We start from the raw sequence: 25,537 nt of genomic DNA, 5'->3' as shown, positions 1-25,537 counted from the left end.
AAGATTCATCATTAACGACTGGTTTAACTTAGATAAAAATTAGTTAGTTTTATATTCACATTTTCAATAAGAATTTAACACTAACATATATAAAATACAACTAAGATAGAGAAACTGAAGTTATTTATAAACTAGATGAAATAATCTAAATCCACATTAAAATTAGATGAATCTAATTATTTTGAATGTCTTCACAAAATATTTCAAAACAGTTAATTACGTGGTTTTAAAAAAATTTGAAGGTCCATAGAAATATTTTAAAACATTTTCATAAAAGTTTTTTACGATATTCCCAATAAATAACAAAAATGATTATTAAACTATGAATTTATTAACAAACTAAATCACCCTAACCAAGAACTCTTGGCCTAGTGGTAATGGAACTCCAGCTGGAGTGTCCGCCCTGGGTTCGAGTCGCCTTGGCCACCTTCCCGCCTATAATCGTGCGTGCCCGGATGGAAGGCTTCGTGGGGATTAGTCTGGGCTTACCGCCTGGGAATCCCCACGGTTATAAAAAAAAAAAAAAAACTAAATCACCTAAAGTGTTCAGAAAAAAAAAACTAAATCACCTATCAACGTGTAGTCGTATCATTTTAAAGGACACGAGGACAAAAAGCAAAAAGAGAGGAATCATTTGAGTGAAGGGAGAGACGTGCGATCATGAATAATGTGTGAGAAGTTGACCTGAGCTTGACCCGGAGAAAAAATAAAAGAAAGAAGAAAAACAAATAACTTCGTTGGGGAGGCAAAGCTCTGGGGAAAAAAAGTTAAGTCAGCTCAATTCTCACTGCCACACTACTCTCACGTTTCTCCCCCTTCATCAATCATGCCGGACCGCGAAATCGGCGAAGATGCTTCTGACACTAACCTCTCCTCCTCCTCCTCCTCCTCCTCCTCTTCCTCCTACTCGGCGGCTGGCGCTTGGACGGATGATCACTCATTCAAAATGGAGAAAGATCCTAGAAAAATCGCCAGGAGGTTCGATTCCCCCGATTATCTTCACTTGATTTCACCTTTCTGTTAGCTTGCTTTCACGTTTTCGTTTCCGTACACTTTCGAATCTTTTCAGAACTGACTAAGGTTATCATCGGACTAGTAAATTAAAATGTTATCCAAAGAAAACCTGATGAGATTGTCTTTTTGATTGTGCTGAAATTATTGGTTTGGTTTGCTCGTGTGGCGTGAAGGTATCAGCTGGAGCTGTGCGAGAAAGCGGTGGAGGAGAACGTTATCGTGTATTTGGGAACTGGTTGTGGGAAGACTCACATTGCTGTGATGGTTATATACGAGCTTGGACCTTTGATTCTCAGCCCTAAGAAGAGTGTTTGTATCTTTCTTGCTCCTACTGTCGCTTTGGTTGAACAGGTGGGAGGATAATTCCTCTTTGATTACAGCATATTTTGCTTAGTGGATCTGATTTGATTTTGGGCTCTATGTTCTTACTCTCTTGTGTTTTTTTTTTTTGTTTTTTCTCAGCAAGCCTTAGTCATTGCAAAGTCTATCAACTTCAAAGTTGCAACACATTGTGGTGGCAATCGGACTGTGACTACCCATTCTGACTGGGAGAGAGAGGTTTCAGATAATGAGGTGATGGTTTTCCCTCTTTTCTGATCGTCTTTCTATCCTTGTAAACCTATAAGTCTCATTAAGTTGATTGTTTTTCAAACCTTTTATGTGGTAACCATCGTTTTGACCAATGAGATCATCGTTATTGGGCTGTCTGATTCCTGCAGGTTCTCGTTATGACCCCACAGATACTTCTGCATAACTTACAGCACTGTTTCATCAAGATGGAGTGGATTTCCCTTCTGATATTGGATGAGTGTCACCATGCTCAAGAACAAAGCAACCATCCTTACGCACAAATCTTGAAGGTATGTTTTCTCCACATTCTTCTTATGTGGTGTCTGAACACATTAAACGTATAACCGACTTTTAGGGGCCTCGCTTTGTTGCAAGTGCAGGTCTTCTATAAAACAGATTGTGTAAAAGGACCTCGTATATTTGGAATGACTGCATCTCCAGTTGTTGGCAAAGGTAGGCCCCATTTTTTGGTGATGTTAATTCTGGGTTACAGTCCCATTGCTGTCCGAAGCTGCATTACGAAATGGTCTAGAATTGCCAATATGAGTAAGAGAAATTTGTAGGAAGATTTTTATTTTTTTCCTTCACAATATAAGTTACTTTTTCGGATTTTCTTTCGGCTTAGTCCCAGCATCTCTTTAAAACGGTGAATGTGAGAAACCTTCACTTACCAAGAAGGAACGTATGTCCTGCAGAAGTTTTTAAGCAAGAGAATTAGCTCCTTCCTGTATTGCTTTCCTTTCGTTTTTCTCTTTAAATTATGATGTTTATGGTGATCTACTTATCTTGATAACAGCTGCGACCTTTGATCATATTCGTTCTATACATGATCCAGTTTTTGACAGCTCTACCTGCTTTTCAGGGTCTTTTCAATCAGAGAATTTATCGAAAAGCATAAATAGCCTTGAAAATTTACTCAATGCAAAGGTATGCTGGTTCTTAAATTCCCTAATTTCGGTATGCAAGATATTTTTCCTAGGCATGATTTAGGACATCTTATATGTTAAGGTTTGTCACTGTGTTGACTTAAGTGATACCGAAGTAGAAATAAAAGTTCTGATAATGCTTGGATCTTCTTGGCCCAATATTATGGTGCCAAACTAATCAATTGATGCAAATCTAAGCAAAATATCTTTCTCATGGTTGAATTCATGCTAATGGTCTTACACTTGGGTTGCTTTCCGAGCAATGTTGTAATATTTTCTTTTCGTTTACCTGATCTTAAAGGTTTACTCAGTGGAAAGCAATGTCCAGCTGGATGGTTTTGTTTCATCTCCTATAGTCAAAGTATATTATTATCAGACAGCTATGAGTGAAGCATCTCAATCCACCGACGTATATGAAAACATGCTGGAGGACATCAAACAGCGGGTTGTCTAATGTGTCTCATAACTGTTTCTGTCACCGTGGCTGGACACATGAACTGATATTTTTCCCTGATATGAACAGTGTTTGGCATCACTTAAGCAGCAGATTGATACCCATCAAACACAGGTCCTCTTAAATATGAAGAAACTTCTGAAAAGAACTCACGATAATCTCATATATAGTCTGGTGAATCTTGGCCTCTGGGGAGCAATACAGGTAGACATTTCATACTGAAGAATTTATAAATTTGATGTTCAGTTTTCGGGTTTTGGTTTCAGATGTCTTTATTTCTGAGGCTCCGTACATTGTGTATTGATTACTTGTATTATCTGATTCCTTCAATGTTTTGCGAAGCAGCAGATGATATACTTTATAGGGTACCGTAATAATCGCAACCACCAAGTAACTTCATTTTTGCATTAGTAGTGTGCTAGATCGAGGTCTAAGGTTACATCGACTGGCATAAGATTCTTTAAGAGTACAATAGGGGAGAAATAAAAAAAATTAAGGGTTTCGGTTGGGTTCTCGGTGAATACTGTGGATTATTTTCGGAGACTCTAAGCATTTTTCTTTAATTTATGATGACCATCTAACCTCAATATGTAGACCTTACTTTTAGCCCAAATAATACTCTCTATGATGTTTCTTGTGTGTCTCGTATGTGTCTGTATTCATGATGTGGCCTCCTAATGTTTCCCTCTTCATTTATAATAGGCTGCTAGAATCCAACTAAACAGTGACCGTAATGTACATCAAGAGCCTTTGGAAGAGAGTAATAAGTCAAAGATATGCATCACATATCTTTCTCTGGCTGCCGAAGCCCTTTCTTCTAAAGTTGCTAAAGGTAGGATGGCATGGTATCATAGTGTGTGTTTTCTTGAAAATTAAGTTTTTTTTCCAATACTGCATATGCTTTTTCGGAGTTGCAACTTGTGAAACCTTTAACTATATTCTACACTTCATTTTGTTATTTCATGCATGCCCTGATAAATAAGTCATCATTGCCTCATTATTTGTTCGCTGTCTTTGTGATTGTAGATGAGAAAGCATCTGAACTTATCAGCTTACCAGCGTTGAAGGAACCATTTTTCTCAAGAAAGATATTACAACTGATTAAAATCCTTTCGGCATTCAGGTTGGTACTTGGGAGAGGTGACAGAGTCTTGGAATGCCTTTTTGCTGATTGTTCCATAAAGCATGTTCGAATTAAAGAAATGAATGAACTATCCTTAGCTTTATTGAGTAGTCACTTAACCAAAACCCGATGCCGAATTTTAGTACAAAATGACACAGTTGTACTCTATTTGTGAAAAGCTAGCCTCCACTAACCTATCTTTCATCTCTACCTTTTTTTAGTTTTATTTCCCGTAAGATACGTTTGAGCACCTAAAAGAGTGACTTTATAGATACACCAAATTTTTTTTGTCCATAATCAATAGATCTCTGTTTTCCTGAATAAACAATTTCCAGCTCTTAAGTCACCTTCAAAAGACATTGGATTTTTACATGGAAATGGTAGTTGTTATTGTCCACTGGTCCTGTGAAACCTTGATTGCTTTTCATTCCCTCGTGTTTGATTCAACTGTCATGCTAATGAGAGCATTTTGAAAGAGAAGCCCATAGATTCAACCTTCAATTTGTATTTTTTTCCAGGATAGAGCCACACATGAAGTGTATAATATTTGTCAATCGGATTGTGACTGCGAGGACGTTGTCATGCATACTAAATAGTTTGAAACTTCTAGAGTCTTGGAAGTCTGATTTCCTTGTTGGACTTAGTTCTGGACTGAAGAGCATGTCAAGAAAGAATATGAAGACAATTCTTGAACGGTTTCAATCTAAAGAGGTGATCTTTAGCTATCTTTGAGTCTATAGTACTATTGGGAGATCTCTGTATTCTATATGCCTTCACATATAATATATAAACAAAATACAGGCAAACACCCGTTTAGACAAACATGTATTTTTTAGGATCAATTTTCAAGCCACCAACTAAATTCTAAAGATTCCTCTTCTTGTTCCAGCTCAATCTACTGGTTGCCACTAAAGTTGGCGAAGAAGGTCTTGATATTCAGACATGCTGTCTTGTGATCCGTTTTGATTTGCCAGAGACTGTTACCAGCTTCATACAGTCCAGAGGCCGTGCTCGAATGCCTAAGTCTGAATATGCGTTTCTGGTGGACAGGTCTGTAGGAATGAGAAATTGACAAGGCCATAATTATGAGATCGTTTTTGTTCCCGACGCATTAACATTGTTTCTTCTTTCATGATTCAGGGGAAACGAGAAAGAGATGGATCTGATTGAAAAATTTAAAGTAAATGAAGATCGAATGAATCTGGAAATTACTTCCAGATCGTCAGAGGAAACTTGTCCTAGACTTGATGATGAGGTATACAGAGTTCAGGAGACAGGAGCTTGTATCAGTGGTGGTAGTAGCATCTCCCTTCTCTATAAGTATTGTTCTAGGCTTCCACATGATGAGTAAGGCTTCCAATTTTTCTCTTGGTACTTCTTGTATTCACTTTCCGCAGTTAACAGGCGTGACATAATTGAATTTCCATTTGCCGCTTTTTGTTGCATCAGATTTTTTCAGCCTAAGCCAGAGTTTCAATTCAATCCTGTTGACGAATTTGGTGGAACTATCTGTCGCATAACTTTACCTGCTAATGCTCCTATAAGTGAAATCGTCAGTTCACTACTACCTTCGATTGAAGCTGCTAAAAAGAATGCTTGTCTAAAGGCTGTCTATAAGTTGCACAGCCTAGGTGTACTTAACAATTTTCTGTTGCCGGATTCAAAAAAAGAAACTGAGGACGATTTGTCAGATGAAGAATTTGATTTTGATAAAGTTGAAGGTGCATAAGTGGTTCAGTTATAAATCTTAGTCTTTTATACTGATCACTCGTTATATAACGGTCTTTTTTTTTTCTTGCCAGGTGAAGCCTGTTCACGAGGTGAACTGTATGAGATGATTGTTCCTGACTTGTTTAAACAAAAGTGGGATCCATCGAAGAGCTGTGTCCATCTTCAATCTTACTACATAAGGTTTGTGCCTCATCCCGCGGATCGGACCTACAAGAAGTTTGGTCTCTTCATGAAGTCACCTCTTCCCATTGAGGCTGAGACTATGGACTTCGATCTTCACCTTGCTCATCAAAGATCTGTAAGTGTGAAGATTTTTCCAAAAGGAGACGCCAATTTCGACAATGATGAGGTATTGAGCTTTTTAATTTGATAAAAGTTTGACTAGATTGACGTTTCTAATTTGATTTATGTTTATGCAGATAAGGCTAGCGGAGCTTTTCCAGGAGGTTGCCCTGAAAATGATTTTTGAACGGCGGGAGCTGATTAAGGAATTTGTTCCCTTGGGGCTGCAAGACTCTTTTATAACTAGCAAATCTACCTTCTACCTTCTTCTTCCAATTAATCTGGATGATTCAGAAAGTGTTTTATCTGTGGATTGGGCGACTATTAGAAGCTGCTTGTCATCCCCAATCTTCAAGGCTCCGTCTGGCTCAGTAGAAGATATGGATCCTCCTGTGGGATCTAATTTAAATCTTGCAAATGGCTGCTGGAGTATTGATGATGTGAAGAACAGTGTGGTTTTCGCAACCCACAAAAAACAATTTTATTTTGTCACGGATATCTGCCATGGAAGAAATGGATTCAGTGCTATTAGAAAATCAATCACCGAAACCCATCTGGAAAGCATATATAATTCGTAAGCTACTAAACTACTACTATTAAGTGATTGTTCGATGGCATCTTTTCTCAGGGAGGTCCTGCATTCTCTTTTCTTTGTGTCGCTCTAGCTTGTTTTTGTTACAATGTTTTTTTCCCAGTTTCCAGAGAGCAGTATAACAATCCTTATCAAATTGTTTGGGACTTTTAAAGGATCATATGATTTTCCGAGACTCTGAGTTTAGGAACTTTCTCATTTATATTAACAAAACCAGGTATGGCGTGGAACTCAAGCATCCTGTACAGCCACTCTTGCGTTTGAAACCACTTTGTTCTGTTCGGAACTTGCTTCATAACCGGAAGCTGGAGAATTTGGGTAATTTTCTTATTCGATTTTTTTCATATTACAATTTTGTTGTGCATGTACATGTACGCATAGCACACCTTGTATACTCTGATGTTTACCATTCTCACATTACCAAAAACAGAACCACATGAACTTGAAGAATATTTCATAGAGATTCCTCCAGAGCTTTCTCAGTTAAAGATAAAAGGATTATCTAAAGACATTGGAAGTTCGTTATCCTTGCTACCGTCAGTCATGCACCGTGTGGAGAATTTACTTGTGGCTATCGAACTGAAACACATGCTGTCTGCCTTTATCCCTGAGATAGCTGAAGTTTCTGGTCACAGAGTATAATCTCATTTCACTTGCTTGATTTTCCTAAAATTTCTTATGTTTGATATTTACCGATCGAGTGAACTGGTATAGGTACTTGAGGCGCTCACAACAGAGAAATGTCAGGAGCGCTTTTCTCTTGAAAGGCTTGAGGTGCTTGGTGATGCATTCCTCAAGTTTGCTGTTAGCCGACACCTGTTTCTACACCATGATAGGCTTGATGAAGGAGAGTTGACTCGTAGACGCTCAAATGCTGTGAACAATTCCAACCTGTTTAGGCTTGCAACCAGGAGGAATTTGCAGGTTCTCAAAACATTCCTTTAAAAGTTTTGGTGGCCGGTACATTTTAAATCTTGTTTGAGCTGTTGCTGCATAGAACGATATACTGATGTGGTGCATAGAGTACCACCAGAACCCTTGCCTCCGTACATTGAATATATTCTCAGTTACTTTGTTTGAAATCAAACCGCAGATAGAAGCAGACTAAGATGTAGTAATTTAGTTAAGTCTAGTTTTAAATTATATTTAACCTTGGCATTTCCCAGGTTTACATCCGTGATCAAGCATTCGATCCTACACAGTTCTTTGCATTTGCTCATCCATGCAGAGTAACCTGTGACGAGGTAGCAATGAAAGAGGTTCATTCCTTGGATACTTGTGAAATCAGATGTAGCAAAGGCCATCATTGGTTGCACAAGAAAACGATTGCTGATGTGGTTGAGGCTCTTGTGGGAGCATTCTTAGTTGACAGTGGCTTCAAGGGGGCCATTGGATTTCTTAAATGGATTGGCATAAATGTTGATTTTGAGTCCTTGCAAGTAAGAGATGCTTGTTTTGCAAGCAAGCGGTACATGCCACTGACTACTTGTTTTGATTTGGCGGCCTTGGAAAGCCTGCTTGGATATAAGTTTCTCCACAAAGGTCTACTTTTACAAGCCTTCATCCATCCATCTTACAACAGGCATGGAGGAGGCTGCTACCAGGTTTTTTTTTCTTCATCTTATTTTTCATCTCTCTTTGATATCCATCTATGGTAACCAAAATTTTCTAATTTGGGGTCTGCAGAGATTGGAGTTTCTTGGGGATGCTGTTCTGGACTACTTGATGACATCCTATTTTTTCTCAGTCTTTCCGAAACTGAAACCTGGTCAACTGACCGATCTAAGATCGCTCTCAGTAAACAATAAGGCGCTTGCGAATGTTGCTGTCAGTTTTTCACTACAGAGATTTCTATTTTGCGAATCTACTTATCTCCATGATGCTATAAAGGATTACACCAACTTCGTGACAGCGTCACCGTTGGCCAGTGCATCTGAAGGTCCAAAATGCCCAAAGGTGTGTGTCTGGATCTTCCTTCCATATGAAGGCAATATTTGCTGCTTATATTCTGTAAATTAGTGTTTTGGTGGAACCTGTGATATTTGGTTGAAGTTTTTTTTAGAACTCGTCTTGTTTGCTATACTGTGGAGATATAGTGGAAGAATAATGTAGTTATTATATTTGTATGCAGGTCCTTGGTGACTTGATAGAATCCTTTTTGGGAGCTCTTTTCCTTGACTGTGGGTTCGACTTGAATCATGTTTGGAGAATAATGCTATCTTTTTTAGATCCAGTGAAAAACTTGTCTAACCTGCAGCTTAGTCCTGTGAAAGAACTTCTTGAATATTGCCAGTTTTACAAGTGGGATCGGGAGATATCAGCGACAAAGAAGGATGGTGCTTTCTCTGTTGTATTAAAAGTGACCAAGAAAGGTTCTTGCCTTACAGCTTCTGCAACTGGTCGGAACAAAAAAGAGAGTACAAAAAAGGCTGCACAGCTGATGCTTACGAACCTAAAGGTAGTTGCTTCTCGAGTACCTTCTATTTATATGATGTATCTCTATTTTATGCTACCTAGTGTTCAGTTTTGTAAATAGTTTCTTAACAAAGTTCTTTGTGTAATTCATCCGCAGGCTCATGGGCACATAAAAACCTCAAATCCGTTGGAGGATGTTCTGAAGAATAGCCTCCGAAATGAAGCAAAATTGATTGGCTACGATGAAGAGCCTATAAATGTTGTGGATCTTGATGGGCTAGACGTTGAAAACCTAAAAATCCAAGATTCTTTTGACGAGGATCTTGTCACTGAGAGCAAGACTAGTGAAACAAGCAACTCTTACATCATCAAACGAGTTCTCACTAGTGCACCAACTGAAAAAGAAGAAAGCCTTCCTCAAAATACCATCAAAGAAGCAGGTATTTTGATTGACAACTTTTAAAGTAAAATGATTGTATATTACTTCCTGCATCTTATTAATTTGATGACTAAAACTGAAAAGGTGGGTCGATCATCAAAACTGCAAAATCTCTCTTGCGAGAAACATGTGTTGCCAACTGTTGGAAGCCACCAGACTTCGTATGTTGGGAGGAGGAAGGACCAGGCCACCTGAAATCGTGAGTTAAAATTTGATCAAAACAATGCTACATCTCTAAACTGCTAGTTAGATGTCATCAACTCTGTGCATGTTTACAGGTTCAGGTATAAGGTAATCCTGGAAGTTGTAGATGCCCCCAATATGACACTGGAGTGTTATGGTGAAGCTAAAACAACTAAGAAATGTGCATCAGAACAGGCTGCTCAAGCTGCCTTATGGTGTCTCGAGCATACTGGATTCCTTCGCCCATGATCTCGAGTTGCTTTAATTTGGTTACAAGGAAGAGTTCATCTTAGACATATAATTATATCAAAACTATGTGTGTATTAGCTGATATAATGGACGCAGATAGTAAGAGACAAGGATGTGTATCAAGTTCTTTACCAAGACTAACCTTAAACCCAACATATCTTTGGGGGCAAAAGCTTTGGAGTCTCAAGTTTTATTCGATCCCTGTTCTGAATATAAACTATATGTTTCCATGATGCTTGAACGGTTGAACCCATGACATGATTTACTATCATCTCTCATGCAATTAGGATAAGAGGATCCTATGTGATCCCAGCTCATATGAAGTTAGCGTTAACTGGTCTTCCATTGTTAAAAGCAAATGAGAATGTTGAGAAGGTGAATATAAGAGTAGTTTCAAAGGGAACAACAATCAACAAAGAAACAGTAGGATTTTGTTTTTAAGAATAAAAAAAGATAAAAAAAGATTGATCTATACAATAAAATGAATATGAGCAACTTGTCATGGAGATACGATGACATTGTTACAGACTAACTCCAATCACAAGAAAGAGGATTGTCTAGAGTGTGAAATAAAAATAAAACAAGAAAAGTACAACTACAATATGGAGCAAGCTCTCATATTTTACCACCATATGAGACTCTACAGAAGCATCCAGAACCACCTTTCTGTCATTACTACTCACTCTCACCTTCATCTCTGCCTCCACTCTTGGCTTTACCTCCAGTTCTCTCTTCTCCATCTTCATGACTGCCATTTTTGCCGTTTCTTCAGCCATTTTAAGCCTTTTCTCTGCTTTCTTTTTCCATATCTCTAACTCTGCTACTTTCTCCTTTGCCATGAGGGCTTCTCTACAGGCTGCATGGTACATGTTCATCGTCTCCTTCAGCTCTTTCTTCAGCCTTCTCTTCTCAGCTTCGGCTTCATCCATCAGCTTTATATCAGAAGGACTATTAAGGTATATCGAAAGATTGGATTTATCATCCTCCAGACCTGAGAAGCTAGGAATCTCCAACATGTTTGGAGTCCCAAGCTTCTCATAGAAGGAGAGAACCGAACTATCAGTACTGATCCTGTCACTAATGTTCACAGTAGATGAATCTGTGCCAAGGGATGAGAACTCCTCAAAGAAAACGTCGTCTTCTCTTGACAATGACCTGTTCAAAATCCAAAACTCAGGTCAACCAATAAGTTTAATCTCAGAGATCAAAACATAATGTTAATGGATTATGGTAAGATTTACATCTCAGAGGGAGCCTCATCGGTGTTGCTGAGTGGTGACAAAGGTGCAGTCCCTGGTGGCAAGCCTTGAGGTAAATGCCTAGTGGCTGGCCGTATGCTTGATAATCTTCCCTTTGATATAACTAAGACGGTGCAGAAGTCTGGAGCCCATCTCATCACATTACTTGGTATGTCATCAACCTTAAAAAGCCTTCAAAAATCAAGAATCATCCAAAAACCATTTTTAGATACAAGATTCATGCGCAAATGTCATGGATTAGTAAATAAGTTTGTGACCTTGTAATGCTCTTCTTTAACGAGGCACCTAGCAAGAATGTAGAAATAAAGTTCTGGCTAATATATTCAATCAATGCTTTCGCTACGTCTTGATCTTCTTCAAGCATAACTACTTCGCTTTGTATCTGAGAATAGAACATTAATCAGAGAGACATAAAAGACAGGTAACGTAAGAAACAAGAAACAAAACATGTCTTCGTACTTACATTTCGTCTCGTGCAAAGACAACGCATTGGAAGAAACTGACGACTTCCTTTATCATTGTTTTGCTTACCAGACAATTCATCATCCGTAGAGTGTCCACTTGCATTCACTGTAGATCTTTGGATGACATGAACAAGTTTTATGGTTCTGTCTCGTGGTATATATTGTTCCACTGCCCACTTAAGAGCTTGACAGCTAGTTTTATCTTTGTCCACTGCAATAGCTATAGGGCCTTCTCTTACTTCGTTTCTCTCCATGCTTTCTCTCAGATTCGGGATCATTGCCACTCAAGAAAATGTGATAAAGAATGTATTGAGAAATCTATCGGTTACCAATGAACACGTCACTGGTTCTTGAAGAAAAAGATAAAACATTAGATTACGTACCCAAGATCACAGAGGAATCTGAGTGGATGCAATATATGAGATTTGGAGAGACTTAAAAGAGTTGTAATAAAACAAATATTTTTATAAAAGAAAAAACTAAAACCCTTCCACTTTGGGAGGAGAACTGCTTCCTACTAAAAATAGAGTTGGTATCAACAAAGTGTGTTAGTGAGCTAACTCTAGGCCACAAAAAAAATTGTTAATAAACAAAATAAACTACCAGCAGCAAGTTTTGAAACAGCACCATGAAACAAGTTATTGAAGAACGGCTGCAAAGTTACCCTGCCCCTCGTGAATACAAATCTGTTGGGTCTTGGACCCGTTTAGAGGTAAAGGTGCTTCACCTTCATCTATCTTATATTGTATAAACTCAGTATTTAACTGTGCCTACAACAACAAATGAATTATACAAGTAAATGATATTCAAAACCATGATAAAAATAGATTTTAATAAATTATCCATTTGCAAATTGAAGCGTATGTAATTTGCAAAGGGATATTTTTATTTAATTAAGGTGTTAAGGTATAATTTAGTATAATATCCATTATACAAGTATAATTTAGTAATCTTGAAACCTTTGAAAAAATAGTGGTATTAAACTAAATTATAAACAAATGTATTAAGGTGTTAAAAAAACCTTGTATTAATTTGAATTTATTGGTTTTTTGTTAATTTGAAAATTTTGATATAATTCTTCTTAAATACCTTATCATAAAAAAAAAAATCCAAAACATTGTATGTTTATAATATTAAAAAAAGAAAAATAAAACACTATGCGGTTTGGGTTACTCTTGACCAAGACATTAATATCTCAAGATAATTACGGATACACACCACAGGTCAGGTGCGCATGTAAGCTGAGGCGCATGTTATCACGAGGCGAAGAAGAAACAAAACAAAAAAAAATCGAGGGGTGAGAGGAGGGGGCATCTTCTTCGTTATCCTAAAATTTCCTAAAAACCTAACCTTTGTCTTACCTCGATCCTATCTATCACCAACACTGTCGCCAACACAAAAAGGTGTCTCCGATTTTTCTCAATTCAAATCTGTGGGCTTCACCTGATGCTCTCTTCAATTTCTTTAGTAATTTATGATATGTGTTTTTTTTTTTGCGATTGCGACTTTTCATCACACTGATTGCGATTCGTAGGTTATTGTTGTGGTTTCAATCAGCTAGATAAAATGGAATTTTGGGGAAATTGGGTTCCTTTCCTCAGCTCATAAAAAAAAAAGATGCATTTATGGGCGTTGTCATTAATCTCTCTACACAATCTTTAGATAAGAAAAGAAGTGTATTTTTTTTTTTAACTTTCTGCAGCTGTGTTTAACAAAAGCTTTAGACTTTTGTATCTTAGGTAGCTCAGCGTTGACTTGGTTGTTTGTTTGTAGGTAGAATGAAAGGCTTCATAGACTGGGTTTTCGATCTATCCAACTCCTTGGCCTCATCATCTAGACCTCTTTTGGGGACTCCCCCTTTCTCCCGACACAATGAAGCACACCATACCCACTGTATGATACTCTCTCTCTCATTCTTTCCTCATATCCTGAAAAAATGATTGTTGCGGCTAATTTTTAGGTTTATAGTTTTTCAATTGGGAACAACATTCGTGGGATGTGTGTGGTCTTTGTTATCACCTCTTTAACTTATCTACTTGGCCTCTTCTTATACTCTTATGTCCATATCCTCTTTGTACCGTTTTCTGTTTTTTCTTCTTCTATTATCAAATGCAACTTCCTGTGGTCTTCTTTAATTTGGTCTCAATTGCTTCAGCAGACTTTATTGCTTTTTTTTTTAATAACTGAATTTATCTTAGCTTTGTTTTCTTATACTTAAGCCAATTGCTTAGACTATCCATTGTTGATTATTTGATTCCTTTTCCCAAAAGTTTCTCTACTTGCTGCCTATTTTTTTATGTTTTCTTTGACTAATAACTTTTTGTATCTTACTTTTAGCTCAAGCCCCTGCTTTACCAGAACCAGTGTCGCGCTCAGAAGCACCATGTTCAACCAGCGGCGACTTAGAAGCTCAGCCTCCCATCTCTCACCAGAATATTCCACTAGAAAGCTTGTACCAGTCAAGTACTGATCTTAACGACAAGAAACATAATCCACTAGCAAAGATTGGTGACCTCCAAGTACAGTTCTTACGCCTTGTTCAGAGGTTTGGGCAGTCGCAGAACAACATTCTAGTCTCCAAGGTTCTATACCGAGTACACCTTGCGATGCTGATACGAGCCGAGGAATCAGAACTCAAAACAGTCAAACTTAAGCAAGACAGGGCCAAAGCTCTAGCGAGGGAGCAAGAATCATCCGGCGTACCGGAACTAGATTTCTCACTTCGAATCCTAGTCTTGGGGAAAACAGGTGTGGGCAAGAGTGCAACCATAAACTCTATCTTCGGCCAGTCCAAAAGCGAAACCGATGCTTTCCAACCCTCCACAGATCGGATAGAAGAGGTTACGGGAACCGTTAGTGGTGTTAAAGTAACGTTTATCGATACCCCTGGTCTTCACCAACCGTCACCTTCTAGCGCGAGAAAAAACCGAAAGACTCTGATGTCTATCAAGAGATACGTTAAGAAGCGTCCACCTGATGTAGTTCTCTACTTGGACCGACTTGACATGATCGACATGAGATACAGTGATTCCCCTCTCCTGAGCCTTGTAACCGATGTCTTGGGTGCAGCTATATGGTTAAACACGATACTTGTAATGACGCATTCTTCAACTGCTTCTGAAGGACGTAACGGACAGTCTGTGAACTACGAGTCGTATGTTGGCCAGCGCATGGACGTCGTTCAGCACTATATACATCAGGCCGTGTCTGATACGAAGCTGGAGAACCCTGTGCTGTTAGTTGAGAACCATCCAAGCTGCAGGAAGAATCCTGCGGGTGAGTACGTTCTTCCAAACGGACAGGTGTGGAAGCCTCAGTTTATGTTTCTGTGCGTTTGTACCAAAGTTCTCGGCGATGTCCAGTCTCTGCTGAGGTTTCGTGACAGCATTGGTTTAGGACAGCCGAGTAGTACACGCACAGCTTCCCTTCCTCATCTTCTTTCGGTTTTTCTGCGGCGTCGGTTATCATCAGGTGGAGATGAAGCAGAGAAGGAGATAGACGAGCTTATGGATTCGGAGTTGGAGGAGGAGGAGGATGAGTATGACCAGCTGCCTGCGATCCGGATCCTTGGGAAGTCACGGTTTGAGAAGCTGTCAAAGTCTCAGAAGAAAGAGTATCTCGATGAGCTTGATTACAGGGAAACTCTTTATCTGAAGAAACAGTTGAAGGAAGAATGTAGAAGGCGGCGGGATGAAAAGCTTAAGGAAGAGGAGGATCTCACCGAACAGAGTGATCAAGCAGCTGTTCCGTTGCCGGACATGGCTGGTCCAGACAGTTTTGACTTTGATTTTCCTGCACACCGATACCGATGCATTGCTACTAGTGACCAGTGGCTTGTGAGACCTGTCTATGATCCTCAGGGTTGGGATCACGATGTGGGCTTTGATGGAATAAACATTGAGACAGCTGTGAAAATAAAAAAGAATCTATTTGCTTCAGGTAACGGACAGGTGAGCAGAGATAAGCAACGGTTCACCATCCACTCCGAGACTAACGCAGCTTATACTACTACCACGGACTCTAGAATACAGACATTCTCTGTAGCTGCCGACGTCCAATCATCAGGAGATGATCTTGTCTACTCGTTTCAAGGCGGCACGAAGGTTAAAACATTTAAGCACAACACAACTGATTTTGGACTTGGTTTGACGTCTTTTGGCGGGAAGTACTACTTAGCCGGAAAGGTTGAGGATTCCTTGCTGGTCGGGAAGAGGGTGAAGTTAACAGTGAACGCAGGTCAGATGAAGGGTTCAGGGGAAACAGCACATGGTGGGAGCTTTGAAGCTTGTATCAGAGGGAGAGATTACCCGGTGAGAAACGAGCAGATCGGTGTGACAGTGACGGCTCTGTCTTTCAATAGAGAGCTAGTGTTGAACTGGGGGTTACAGACTCAGGTTAGACCAACTCGGGACACAAACTTGGACGTCAACGTAAACATGAACAATAGGAAAATGGGGAAGATAAACGTGAAACTCAACAGCTCTGAACACTGGGAGATCGCGTTGATCTCAGCGTTTACGCTTTTCAAGGCTTTAATGCGGCGGAAGAAAGCTGTGAGTGAAATAACAAACGACGATGAAGAAGAGTTGTGAGTTTTTTTCAATGTTCTCCTTGTTTCTCTTTAGGTAAAAAAATGATATTTTGGACATATGAATAGATAAACCAATGTGTACAAGAGATGTAAGTGACGGTTTTGAAGACAGAACAGGAATATCACCACATGCACATCTGCTTACATTGTTGTATGTTATACTCTTAGTTTTGTTGGTCGAGTACTCCAGTGTTATGTTTTATGTGGTTCGTTAGAACACAACCTTTGGCTCTCAATAAGTAGAGAAGTAATTCCGTAATTTAAAGAAACAATTTCATTATTATGTTTACAAAAACTATAAAAACAAAATTGTTATATAAAAATTATGTGTTATATATTAAATAAAAAAAAACTAAAATGTAAAATTTTGATGATGCAAAAAATTAAAACAGAAAACATGTTCGCAAATCAGAAATTTGGGAGTTCAACGAGGACGGGAAAATAATTCGATGGGCCATATAGTACAGTCCTTTAAGAAGTGAATCGACATGTAGGGTTTTATACAGATCAGGCCCAAATAATTAGATGGGCCAAGTCTTAAAGCCTTTGAATCTAGGGTTTTCGTTTATACAGCCACACTCTTTATAAATCAATTCTGCAAACCTCAGTACACCCTACGCAGTTTTTTTGTCTACAGAGAAAACCTAAGTTGCAACCATGGGTGTGAACCTTCTTCACTCGTCTATCTGATTCATCTCTGTGTGTCTCTATGGTTGAATATCTAAAATGTTAACTTGATCTGTATCAGGTATTTCTCGTGACTCAATCCACAAGAGGCGTGCCACTGGAGGCAAGCAGAAGGGATGGAGGAAGAAGCGAAAGTAAGCTTTCATTTTTTTATTTATTAGTTTTGTTTTACAAACGTTTAAGAAAACTGTTGAACGAGGAAGTGATGCTGTCTTCTGTTAAATCAAATGTGTTTTTTGTCTGAAATAGATTCGTTCTCTTATTGTCTGTTCAAACTCTTAATAGTCTAAGGTTCGGTAATGACATTTGATTAGTGTAAATCTCCAATCTTTTTTTCGAATTTAGACAACTATTCTCACTGATATTTCTTGATTTCGTAGTATGAATATATATATCCTTTAGTTCGTGAGTTACCATTTCGATAGTATTGATTCATGTTGGTGTTTCACTTTCTGATTTGTAATGTTTCTGTGTCTTGCTTGGTTCGTGAAGGTATGAGATGGGAAGGCAGCCAGCCAACACCAAGCTCTCCAGCAACAAGACGGTCAGAAGAATCCGTGTCCGTGGAGGTAACGTCAAGTGGCGTGCGTTGAGGCTCGATACCGGTAACTACTCCTGGGGAAGCGAAGCTGTCACCCGCAAGACCAGAGTCCTTGACGTTGTCTACAACGCCTCCAACAACGAGCTTGTCCGTACCAAGACACTTGTTAAGAGCGCCATTGTTCAGGTTGATGCCGCTCCTTTCAAGCAGTGGTACTTGCAGCACTATGGTGTTGAGGTTGGTCGCAAGAAGAAGAGTGCTCCTGCTGCCGCCAAGAAGGAAGGCGAGGTGAGATACACTCTTTTTTTTTGGGCCTTTGATTCCTTGAATGAAGCTGATGGGTCTTTTAATATTGTAGGATGGTGAGGATGCTGCACCAGCTGCTGCTGCTCCTGAGGAGGTGAAGAAGAGCAACCACGTGCTGAGGAAGATTGAGAGCCGTCAAGAAGGTCGCAGTCTTGATTCCCACATTGAGGACCAGTTTGCAAGCGGAAGGTTGTTGGCCTGCATCTCCTCAAGGCCCGGCCAATGTGGACGTGCTGATGGGTAAATCTTCTTATCTCATTGGTCCATTTCTGTATTTGTGTGTTGAGGGCTCTTTGATTAAGTTTGTGTTGTAAATGTTGTGTGCAGATACATTCTTGAAGGCAAGGAGCTAGAATTCTACCAGAAGAAAATCCAAAAGAAGAAGGGCAAGGGTGCCGCTTAAAGCTTGTTGCTGGCTTGAAAGCTTTATGTTTACATGGGACATGTTTTGAGTTTTCAGTTTCTAGTGTCTCTGAGATCGTATGTGTTGGATTAGCTTTTTGCTATATGCTATTTCGTAAACTCTGTTCTTTACCCATGTTTCTTGTCTCGTATTTTTTGTTTAATTTAAAACGTCTTTGATGATTATGATATTCTCAAGTTGCGTTCTTGTCATGATGTTAGGGTTGATTGTGCAAGTGGCAGAATAAGTCTTAACTCAAATGTAAGAGTAGAATCTCTTGTCCGCTGTGTTCTACGACCATAAGACACAGTAACATAAAAACTGATAAAAATATTGGGATCAAATTAACCTATATATATATATATAAGAGTACCTGTGGTCGAGGAGGAATGGTATCAGGTACAAGAGACAGTTCCAGTTTCAAATGATCAGGTGGTAGTATTAGTGCTTGAAGAGACATAAATGGAGAAGTACACTTTTATTTCCCAAGAAGAGGACAAGTCTTCCATGGTGTCCTCGCCATTCAGCTTTCACACCAATCTAAGAGAGTACGAACATATTTTGGAACGTTAAAATCATGAATTAATAGAGTTGGTGACTGTCAAACAGATAAGCAAATACGAAATAGAAAAGTAGACCTAAAAGGTAATAGCAATGTTCGAAACTACGCTAGGCGTAACGCGTGCGTTCAGGTAGGGCCTAGCGCGTAATCAATTAATCGGGGATTATACGGGGATTAATCGGGGATTTATTTTAGGGCTTTATATAGATATAAGGTTTATATATTAAATATTTTCATTGTGTACAAAATAAAAACGTGGTGTGGTGGTAGAAGTTACTCTTTAATACCCTCCAAACCCGGGTTCGGCTCTACCCCAGCTCATTTTGCGCATTTTATGAGGGGATTAGGTTAAATGAATATTAAATGACCAAATTGTCCTTGTCTTCTTCCTTTTCCTACGAAATCTGTAGCCGTCTTTGTTTATTTTTTTCGCGATTTCAATGCTTTTTCGTGTTCATCTTGTAAGTTTTGGTTTACATAACACAAATCAACAACTTAATATATGATATCGAGTTTCAAATCTATAAAACAACGAACTTTAATTTTTTTTCCGATTAACCAAGCGATTCATGTCAAATCGCGGCGGTCACCGTCCGTTTAACGTTTTTCCGGCGATTACGCGGGCGCGGAGAGCGCGTTTTAGAACAGGGGTAATAGATATCTCCGCCATATGTCAAACAGATAAGCAAATACGAAATAGAAAAGAGTTGACAGAAAAAAAGAAGAAATCAACCTGAATATAAGGATCATCTTTCAAACATAAAGCATTGAATCTTTTTTTTTCCCATGTGGTTTTTGATTAATGAAACTTGAAGAAACATATAAACATGAAATCCTAGAACCCACATCAGGGTGACAAGAACCCAAACAACAGGTGACTTAAACCCAAACAAAGGGTCACACTTGAAAAACAACAATCACAAGAGGACTCTAGACCATTATAACTAAAGCTAAAGACAATCCTTGAGAAGAGATAACAATATCAATCTTTCTACGCTTTGAGCAGCCGGAACCCTTGACAAAGAGGAAGCGATGCAGTTGCAGTGACCATAACAACAAAACCAAACTAAACATACCTGAACCTTCTGTTCACGGTAGCAAGCCAGAACCAATAGCAATAACATCAAGAACCAAACAGAGAAGAACAACAACCGAGACCAAGCTCCCTTCTCAAGCAAACCTTCATCAGAAATCTAAAACCCTCGACCTCTTTATAATGACTCAACCAGACAAAGCCATCGGGGAACACGAGAGCAGAAGATAGACCAGATAAAACACCTATTCAAAGGCTGCGAGAATGACTCTCTCCTAGAGCCGAACAATCACCCTGACACTTCTCAAAGATGTTAGACATGTTCTGGTTTCTACACACTGCCACACCATCATCCCACACCACTTACACCGAAGCTAGAACAAAGGCAAAGTAAGATAAACACTGAAATCCAAACAAAGATGCCTCAGTTTCAGATTTTCTGAAGCAATAAACACATCTGACCCGAAGTAGAGATCTCAAAAAAATGGAGTGAGTTGATGGATTTGGTCAACAAACAACAAGATCTTCAAAGGGAGCTAAGTTAAAAACAGAGAAGAAGACGCTTGCAGGTTCAGGTGAACCGCTCCGTACCTCTATCGGATCTGGCATCTTCTTCGTCTTAAACAAGTAAATCTGTTAGCTCTGACCGGAGATTTTATCTGGGAAACCTCTTCCACCGCACCCAACAAACCACTCAGGCGAAACCTCTACCAAACACGAAAAAAACACCACCAAAAAGAAGTTAAAGGAGGGATTAAGACCGACATCGTGGCTGTGTAAGCCTACACACGCCGGTCTTAACCGGATCTGAGAAAAAAACCGATTTCTTGAAGAGATGGGGAACTTTCTTTCTCCGGCGGCTGGTTTAGATTGTGATTATCTAAAGCATTGAATCTCTCGGTGATATTTCCAATTGGCTGTTTAAGAAAAAAAAACAGATACTACGAAAACGATAACATGGAAAGTATGATTGATTGAGTGCAAAAAACAATGTTAGATATGACAAGTCAGTTATGTGCCCCCTCTTCAGAAAGTAGAATAATAACATTTCAGTTAAGATGCTGATCTAAGATAAAAGTAAAATGTATGCCATTTAAAAAAAAACAAAAAAAAGAAGTGAAACAGAAACTAACTGACTTTAGAAAGTCGAAACAATGACCTTTAAAGTTGTTTAGATTTTGATCCATGTTTTTTCCCCTACAATGCCAAAAAGAGAGTAAAGGAAGAAGAAAAACATACATCGACCTTATTTGTTTGGTAACCAACAGGTACGATGGCTGTGCCACCTTTTTTTTATCAATGATGACTATGGAAAGACGAAAAATTCGAGCATCACATCTTTTCACCATCAAAAACCTCAAAAAAATTACCAGATAAACAAAAGAACAAACCTGGCGCTCAGGAAATTTTTGGCATCTCGGCCAATACATCCATCAAGGCAGGCAGCCCCTTTTTTTTACTCAATTCGAAATATTCAACTGCTCCCTCGCTGTTGTATCTCAACGTCAATACTATTCTCATATCTGCTAACATAAAATTTTACTAAGAAACTTGATTTGGTTACCTTAAAAGCAGAGCATAACATGACAAGGAGAACAACTACTGGGATGAATAACAAGGTTCAGAACTCTTATCACTTGTTAAATACATTCCAAATCTGGTTTTGCAAATTCTATATCTGGAGGTTGAGCCGAGCCTGCATAAGAAGCTTTGCATACGTGGAAAAGAAGAAGAGGAATGGTTGGACTCCTGAGAAAAGACAACGATGCCCCAAGGTATAGCAAAATAAAGTTATCCAAAGGAAAGAAAGAACCCCATGTAAAATGCTAACTAAAGAGTTCTCTTGCAAGAAGCTGACCATACTCACCCAAAATATAAGAGCACTGAAACGCTCACTCAAACTCTGAAATTCAAATGGTAAAGAATCGTTTTAATGTTTGAAAATGTATCTTTGCAATTAAGTTAGCATTAAGAAAGTGACAATATAAGAAACCACAAGTTACCAGCATTTTGCAACAGAAAGAACTAAGTCTAAACATTAAGGGCATACAAACACCAACTTCACCATCGTCTCATGTATTTGAATATTGTCCATATATTCTCAGGGTAAAAGGGAACCCATTCCCACTCTCACTCTTGTTCTTTGTACTCCTTTTACCACCTACTTGTCATAATGAGATTTCCAACCTTTTTGTCCTCGATTTAGTAGAATTAATAATTAAACAGTTATAAATTACCAAGCAAAAAATGCAATTGAATAAAATACCTTTAAGCCATCAACAACACATAAAGAAAGTTTTCTCGAGATTGTAATATTCCCGCTCAAGCAAGCAACCAGGAAACAAATTCAATCATATGAAATGCCTCTATGGATGCTAACAACGATGACATGTTTACAAACCGGGAAAAATTACAATTTGACAGAAGAGGCGCTAAAATGTAGAAATCGTGAATTTTCTTCTTTGTCTTGTTGAGTTGGGTTCGATTTTGTCAGGTATGACATCGAAAAGATTTGATTTTAGAGTTTAGAGTCTACTAGTACTTTATTTGCTTGTGACAGATGGATGTAAGATCAGGTGTATTTCCTGATAACAATGTAGCAGCAGAGTTTACATATGACCACAGTGCTGAAAATTGCCCAATCTATGTAGAGAACAAATTCAAAGAATTTTATCCAATGTATGTAGAGAACAAATTAAAAAAAAAAATCAAAGAAAATTCCTTTTAGAAAAAAACATTATATACAACTCATGGATAATCAGCATTCAAGATTCAAAAATCCACCCATATTGACAAAACTAGTCCAATCTAGCTTGCTGATATTAATAATAAAAGAATAAGAGATATTTTAACCATTGTTTGTTTGCAATACAAGTAAAAAAATTACTAAATAAATAGTTCACTTTAGACAAACACAATTAGATAACGAAAAATTATAGAATAAACGGTATTCAAGTTTTCAAGTGCATGATGCTTTCACATTTATCCATCACAGTGACACACCACTGGTCCGGCGTTGTTGGTCGGATGATATTAAGCTTTCTCAAATCATTCTTTATCAGATCATAATAGAGAAGGAAACAAGGAATAAGCGATGCTAAGATAACCTCATTGTTCTGAGTCGTACCATGCACAGTCAAGTCCATAGAGTTAGGATCATCCAGTAAATGTCTCTGACAAGGCTTCAAAGCCAGAGACTTCCTTGACCATTCTTCACCATCTTCTAAACGCCACAACTCCAACACAACCGTTTCTTTAAAGTCAAGAGCGTCGTCGTCTGAGTGAATCTCATCAAGAAAGCCGATTGCAGGATTTGGAACCTTCAAAAATTATCTCTTCATCCTCAATCCCCAGAAGCTCAAGCTAATCTTCTTAAACAACTTCATTTTGCCGCTATCAACTGTCTTTGATTTTCTCCACGAGGAGAAATGAAAATTTGAGTTTAAAGATCTCCTTAAGGTTGCTGAAATTGCTGATGCATTACTAACAATCTTCAAATGAACAAAGAGGGGGTAAGTGTCCATCGTTCTCTTGTTAGTTTAAACTAGATTTGTGTCCGCGTTATGCGCGGATTATGTCGATTATATTTTTTAAATTATATTTTAGTGTAAAATAATGTTGGAACCAAATAACATAGAATATGTGATAAAGAAAAATGCTTGGTTTAGCTTTTTTGATGAAATAGTTTATATTGCATTCATATAAGTAAGCTTAGTTTATATATTCTTGATTAGTGCATGTGACAACAACAATCTAATATCAGGGATCACTAATTGTCCAAATATTATGTAATGTTGTTTTCTCAGTTTCATAAGATCATTTAAATATATATTTTTACTGGTAACTTGCATTTTAATATGATTTTATAGATGTAAAACACACCTAAACAAAAACCGAGAGGCATACAAGAACACACCACTTACCCATCACAAGAAAGTGCTTTTTCAAGCGTGTTGTGCCATTGCCTAAACACTTTGCCAACATTCTTTTAAGTGTTTCTTCAACCGTTTTATCATAAGCAAGACGCATGTCCCTGAAAAAAGGAATCTGTCATAATACAATAACAGAGATCAAAAATCAAACTTAACATATAAAGACTACAAATGTCACAAACTCAGAAGAAGTAGCGGCAACTGAAGAAGTATTTGCAGAATCAGCCACTGCAACAGGTTCAGACTCGGCCTCTATAACGGGTTCTGAACTAACATCGATGTACCTGTAGAAGTTACCTACCTGCATTTGCAAATTTTGTTTTGTTTTGATTAAACAAATGTATCATAATGAACAACGAGTTTTAATAAATTTAGATTCACAAACTAATGTATATCTTTTTAATTAAAAAAATAAAGTATAAATACATATCTCGATTCTAGCATCATAATGAACAACAAAGTTTTAATATATGTGTATAGATGCTAGTTAAATGAACAAACAAAGGTACCATCTCTAGTGTGTTTCGACGAACAAGATCGTTAAGGTCGCCTTCCAACTGATTCTTACCATCTCGAGCTAAATGATAAGGATCCTGCAATACCATCTCCACATGAATACGCTGTTTGAATGAGATCAATGGAGGAATAAGCAAACCAATTATATTATCTCTATCCGACTTTCGGTAGATTCTCTGTGTTTCCCGCTTCTCTACTTGTTTCTAGTTTCCAGCTCCCAAATGCAAAAAAAAAACCGTATTAATAGCCTTTCGACTGGTCCATTATAAGCTACTGATGGGCCCATATTAAGGCCCAATAATAAAACGTCAAATATTGGTCTCACTAAAAGGTTTCTTCTCCTTCGCTTGGTGGCGTGAGCAAGCTTGAACAATCCCCAACTTTCTCCACCACTGACCGGTATGGCATAAGATCAGTTTGTTTGTTTGTTTATTCTCAAGTTTCTCTAAGAAGCTAAATGCAAACAAATAAAAGGTGTGACAATTTTTTTAAATCAACGTACTATTATTAGTGGTTAGGTTCATGTTATAGTTTTAGGTTAATGCACAATTATTTGATTTTTTGATGGTTATATAGTTTTTAATAAAATTAAACATCACATTAAAATATAAGAACATCATCTGTTTTGAAATATTTAAAAAATTAAAACATTATCTATATTGAAATGGAGAGTGTTAATTTACAAAAGAAGACAAGAAACTAAACAAGTAGTTGTTAATATGACTTTATCATATCAATCTTTCCAGCAAAGATAGAAGAATGTCACTAATTCGTTTCTCTAAAATAGTATTTTCTTTATCATTCTGCCAGCGATGAGCACTTGATATACTCGTAGACAACAAACATGGAATCATATAATTGCCTCTCCTTTCTTTTGTCGTAACGCTAAGTCATGTTTAGGCTCGATGAAGGGGGTAAATCCGAAGAGCCTTTCCCCCTGTCTCTCGTCTGACTTACATAAGCGAACATAAACCCACCAACACGAGTCTACTGTGCAAGAGAGTGAGCTCGATGTTATAGTTTCCAGATATATTAGGAGCGATAAAATCTAACTGTTGTTCTATATATTTGCTTTGCATCATTTGACATTATATGACTCTTAAAGAATGACCAGTTAAGAAAAAAAACAAGACTCTATAAAAGGATTGACCAAAAAAAAAAAAAACAAGACTCTATAAAAGGTAAAAAAACACTATGCTTTGGTTCTTTGTCAGATGACTCAGATCCATGCCATTATCGGATATTCGGATCTATGATGCTGTAAA

The 25,537-nt window shown here is 38.1% G+C and overlaps 4 protein-coding genes and 1 long non-coding RNA gene across 5 annotated transcripts; 3 read left to right on the top strand and 2 right to left on the bottom strand.

The window, feature by feature from the left end:
- The first annotated feature begins 638 nt into the window (after positions 1 to 638).
- On the top strand, positions 639 to 10,234 carry LOC108815838 (dicer-like protein 4). The gene is made up of 25 exons (XM_018588355.2): positions 639 to 978; positions 1,188 to 1,365; positions 1,477 to 1,587; positions 1,734 to 1,874; positions 1,965 to 2,037; positions 2,447 to 2,511; positions 2,812 to 2,955; positions 3,034 to 3,168; positions 3,667 to 3,796; positions 3,991 to 4,087; positions 4,606 to 4,798; positions 4,977 to 5,137; positions 5,228 to 5,434; positions 5,537 to 5,808; positions 5,890 to 6,167; positions 6,238 to 6,674; positions 6,910 to 7,010; positions 7,123 to 7,328; positions 7,407 to 7,616; positions 7,859 to 8,296; positions 8,379 to 8,648; positions 8,824 to 9,150; positions 9,265 to 9,547; positions 9,631 to 9,745; positions 9,825 to 10,234. Exons 1-25 carry the CDS (start codon positions 827 to 829, stop codon positions 9,976 to 9,978), a joined length of 4,878 nt encoding a protein of 1,625 aa, XP_018443857.2. The 5' UTR covers positions 639 to 826; the 3' UTR covers positions 9,979 to 10,234.
- A 198-nt stretch (positions 10,235 to 10,432) lies between these two features.
- On the bottom strand, positions 10,433 to 12,776 carry LOC108815843 (U-box domain-containing protein 51-like). The gene is made up of 4 exons (XM_018588360.2): positions 11,701 to 12,776; positions 11,495 to 11,619; positions 11,220 to 11,408; positions 10,433 to 11,133 (listed from the first exon to the last, which is right to left on the bottom strand). Exons 1-4 carry the CDS (start codon positions 11,977 to 11,979, stop codon positions 10,536 to 10,538), a joined length of 1,191 nt encoding a protein of 396 aa, XP_018443862.1. The 5' UTR covers positions 11,980 to 12,776; the 3' UTR covers positions 10,433 to 10,535.
- A 178-nt stretch (positions 12,777 to 12,954) lies between these two features.
- On the top strand, positions 12,955 to 16,436 carry LOC108815842 (translocase of chloroplast 90, chloroplastic). The gene is made up of 3 exons (XM_018588358.2): positions 12,955 to 13,104; positions 13,475 to 13,594; positions 14,039 to 16,436. The coding sequence occupies exons 2-3, from the start codon at positions 13,480 to 13,482 to the stop codon at positions 16,291 to 16,293; spliced, it is 2,370 nt and encodes a 789-aa protein (XP_018443860.1). The 5' UTR covers positions 12,955 to 13,104; positions 13,475 to 13,479; the 3' UTR covers positions 16,294 to 16,436.
- Positions 16,437 to 16,859: 423 nt separating this feature from the next.
- Positions 16,860 to 18,411, top strand: LOC108814220 (40S ribosomal protein S8-1). The gene is made up of 5 exons (XM_018586740.2): positions 16,860 to 16,953; positions 17,041 to 17,113; positions 17,472 to 17,808; positions 17,879 to 18,066; positions 18,154 to 18,411. The coding sequence occupies exons 1-5, from the start codon at positions 16,950 to 16,952 to the stop codon at positions 18,227 to 18,229; spliced, it is 678 nt and encodes a 225-aa protein (XP_018442242.1). The 5' UTR covers positions 16,860 to 16,949; the 3' UTR covers positions 18,230 to 18,411.
- LOC130497405 (uncharacterized) lies at positions 18,196 to 21,143 on the bottom strand. Its single transcript, XR_008936367.1, has 2 exons — positions 19,868 to 21,143; positions 18,196 to 18,769 (listed from the first exon to the last, which is right to left on the bottom strand). It is a non-coding gene; the product is annotated as an uncharacterized LOC130497405 (long non-coding RNA).
- Between the last annotated feature and the right edge of the window lie 4,394 nt (positions 21,144 to 25,537).

Source organism: Raphanus sativus, chromosome 7 (assembly GCF_000801105.2).
Source record: "Raphanus sativus cultivar WK10039 chromosome 7, ASM80110v3, whole genome shotgun sequence".
NCBI lineage: Eukaryota > Viridiplantae > Streptophyta > Magnoliopsida > Brassicales > Brassicaceae > Raphanus > Raphanus sativus.
Note: the sequence above shows the minus strand (reverse complement) of the source record. Positions and strands in the feature narration are given on the sequence as shown.

Bases quoted from the DNA above. Each gene is read 5' to 3' on its own strand.
- LOC108815843 (XM_018588360.2), bottom strand. From the start codon at position 11,979: ATGATCCCGAATCTGAGAGAAAGCATGGAGAGAAACGAAGTAAGAGAA. The intron at 11,620-11,700 runs GTAAGTACGAAG...TTCTATTCTCAG, and splicing joins GTCTTTGCACGAGACGAAAT to ATACAAAGCGAAGTAGTTAT. The intron at 11,134-11,219 runs GTAAATCTTACC...GATTTTGAACAG, and splicing joins GATGAGGCTCCCTCTGAGAT to GTCATTGTCAAGAGAAGACG.
- LOC108814220 (XM_018586740.2), top strand. The intron at 17,809-17,878 runs GTGAGATACACT...TTAATATTGTAG, and splicing joins CCGCCAAGAAGGAAGGCGAG to GATGGTGAGGATGCTGCACC. The intron at 18,067-18,153 runs GTAAATCTTCTT...TGTTGTGTGCAG, and splicing joins CAATGTGGACGTGCTGATGG to ATACATTCTTGAAGGCAAGG.
- LOC108815838 (XM_018588355.2), top strand. From the start codon at position 827: ATGCCGGACCGCGAAATCGGCGAAGATGCTTCTGACACTAACCTCTCC. The intron at 5,809-5,889 runs GTGCATAAGTGG...TTTTCTTGCCAG, and splicing joins TGATTTTGATAAAGTTGAAG to GTGAAGCCTGTTCACGAGGT. The intron at 9,548-9,630 runs GTATTTTGATTG...AAAACTGAAAAG, and splicing joins AAATACCATCAAAGAAGCAG to GTGGGTCGATCATCAAAACT.
- LOC108815842 (XM_018588358.2), top strand. From the start codon at position 13,480: ATGAAAGGCTTCATAGACTGGGTTTTCGATCTATCCAACTCCTTGGCC. The intron at 13,595-14,038 runs GTATGATACTCT...TCTTACTTTTAG, and splicing joins TGAAGCACACCATACCCACT to CTCAAGCCCCTGCTTTACCA.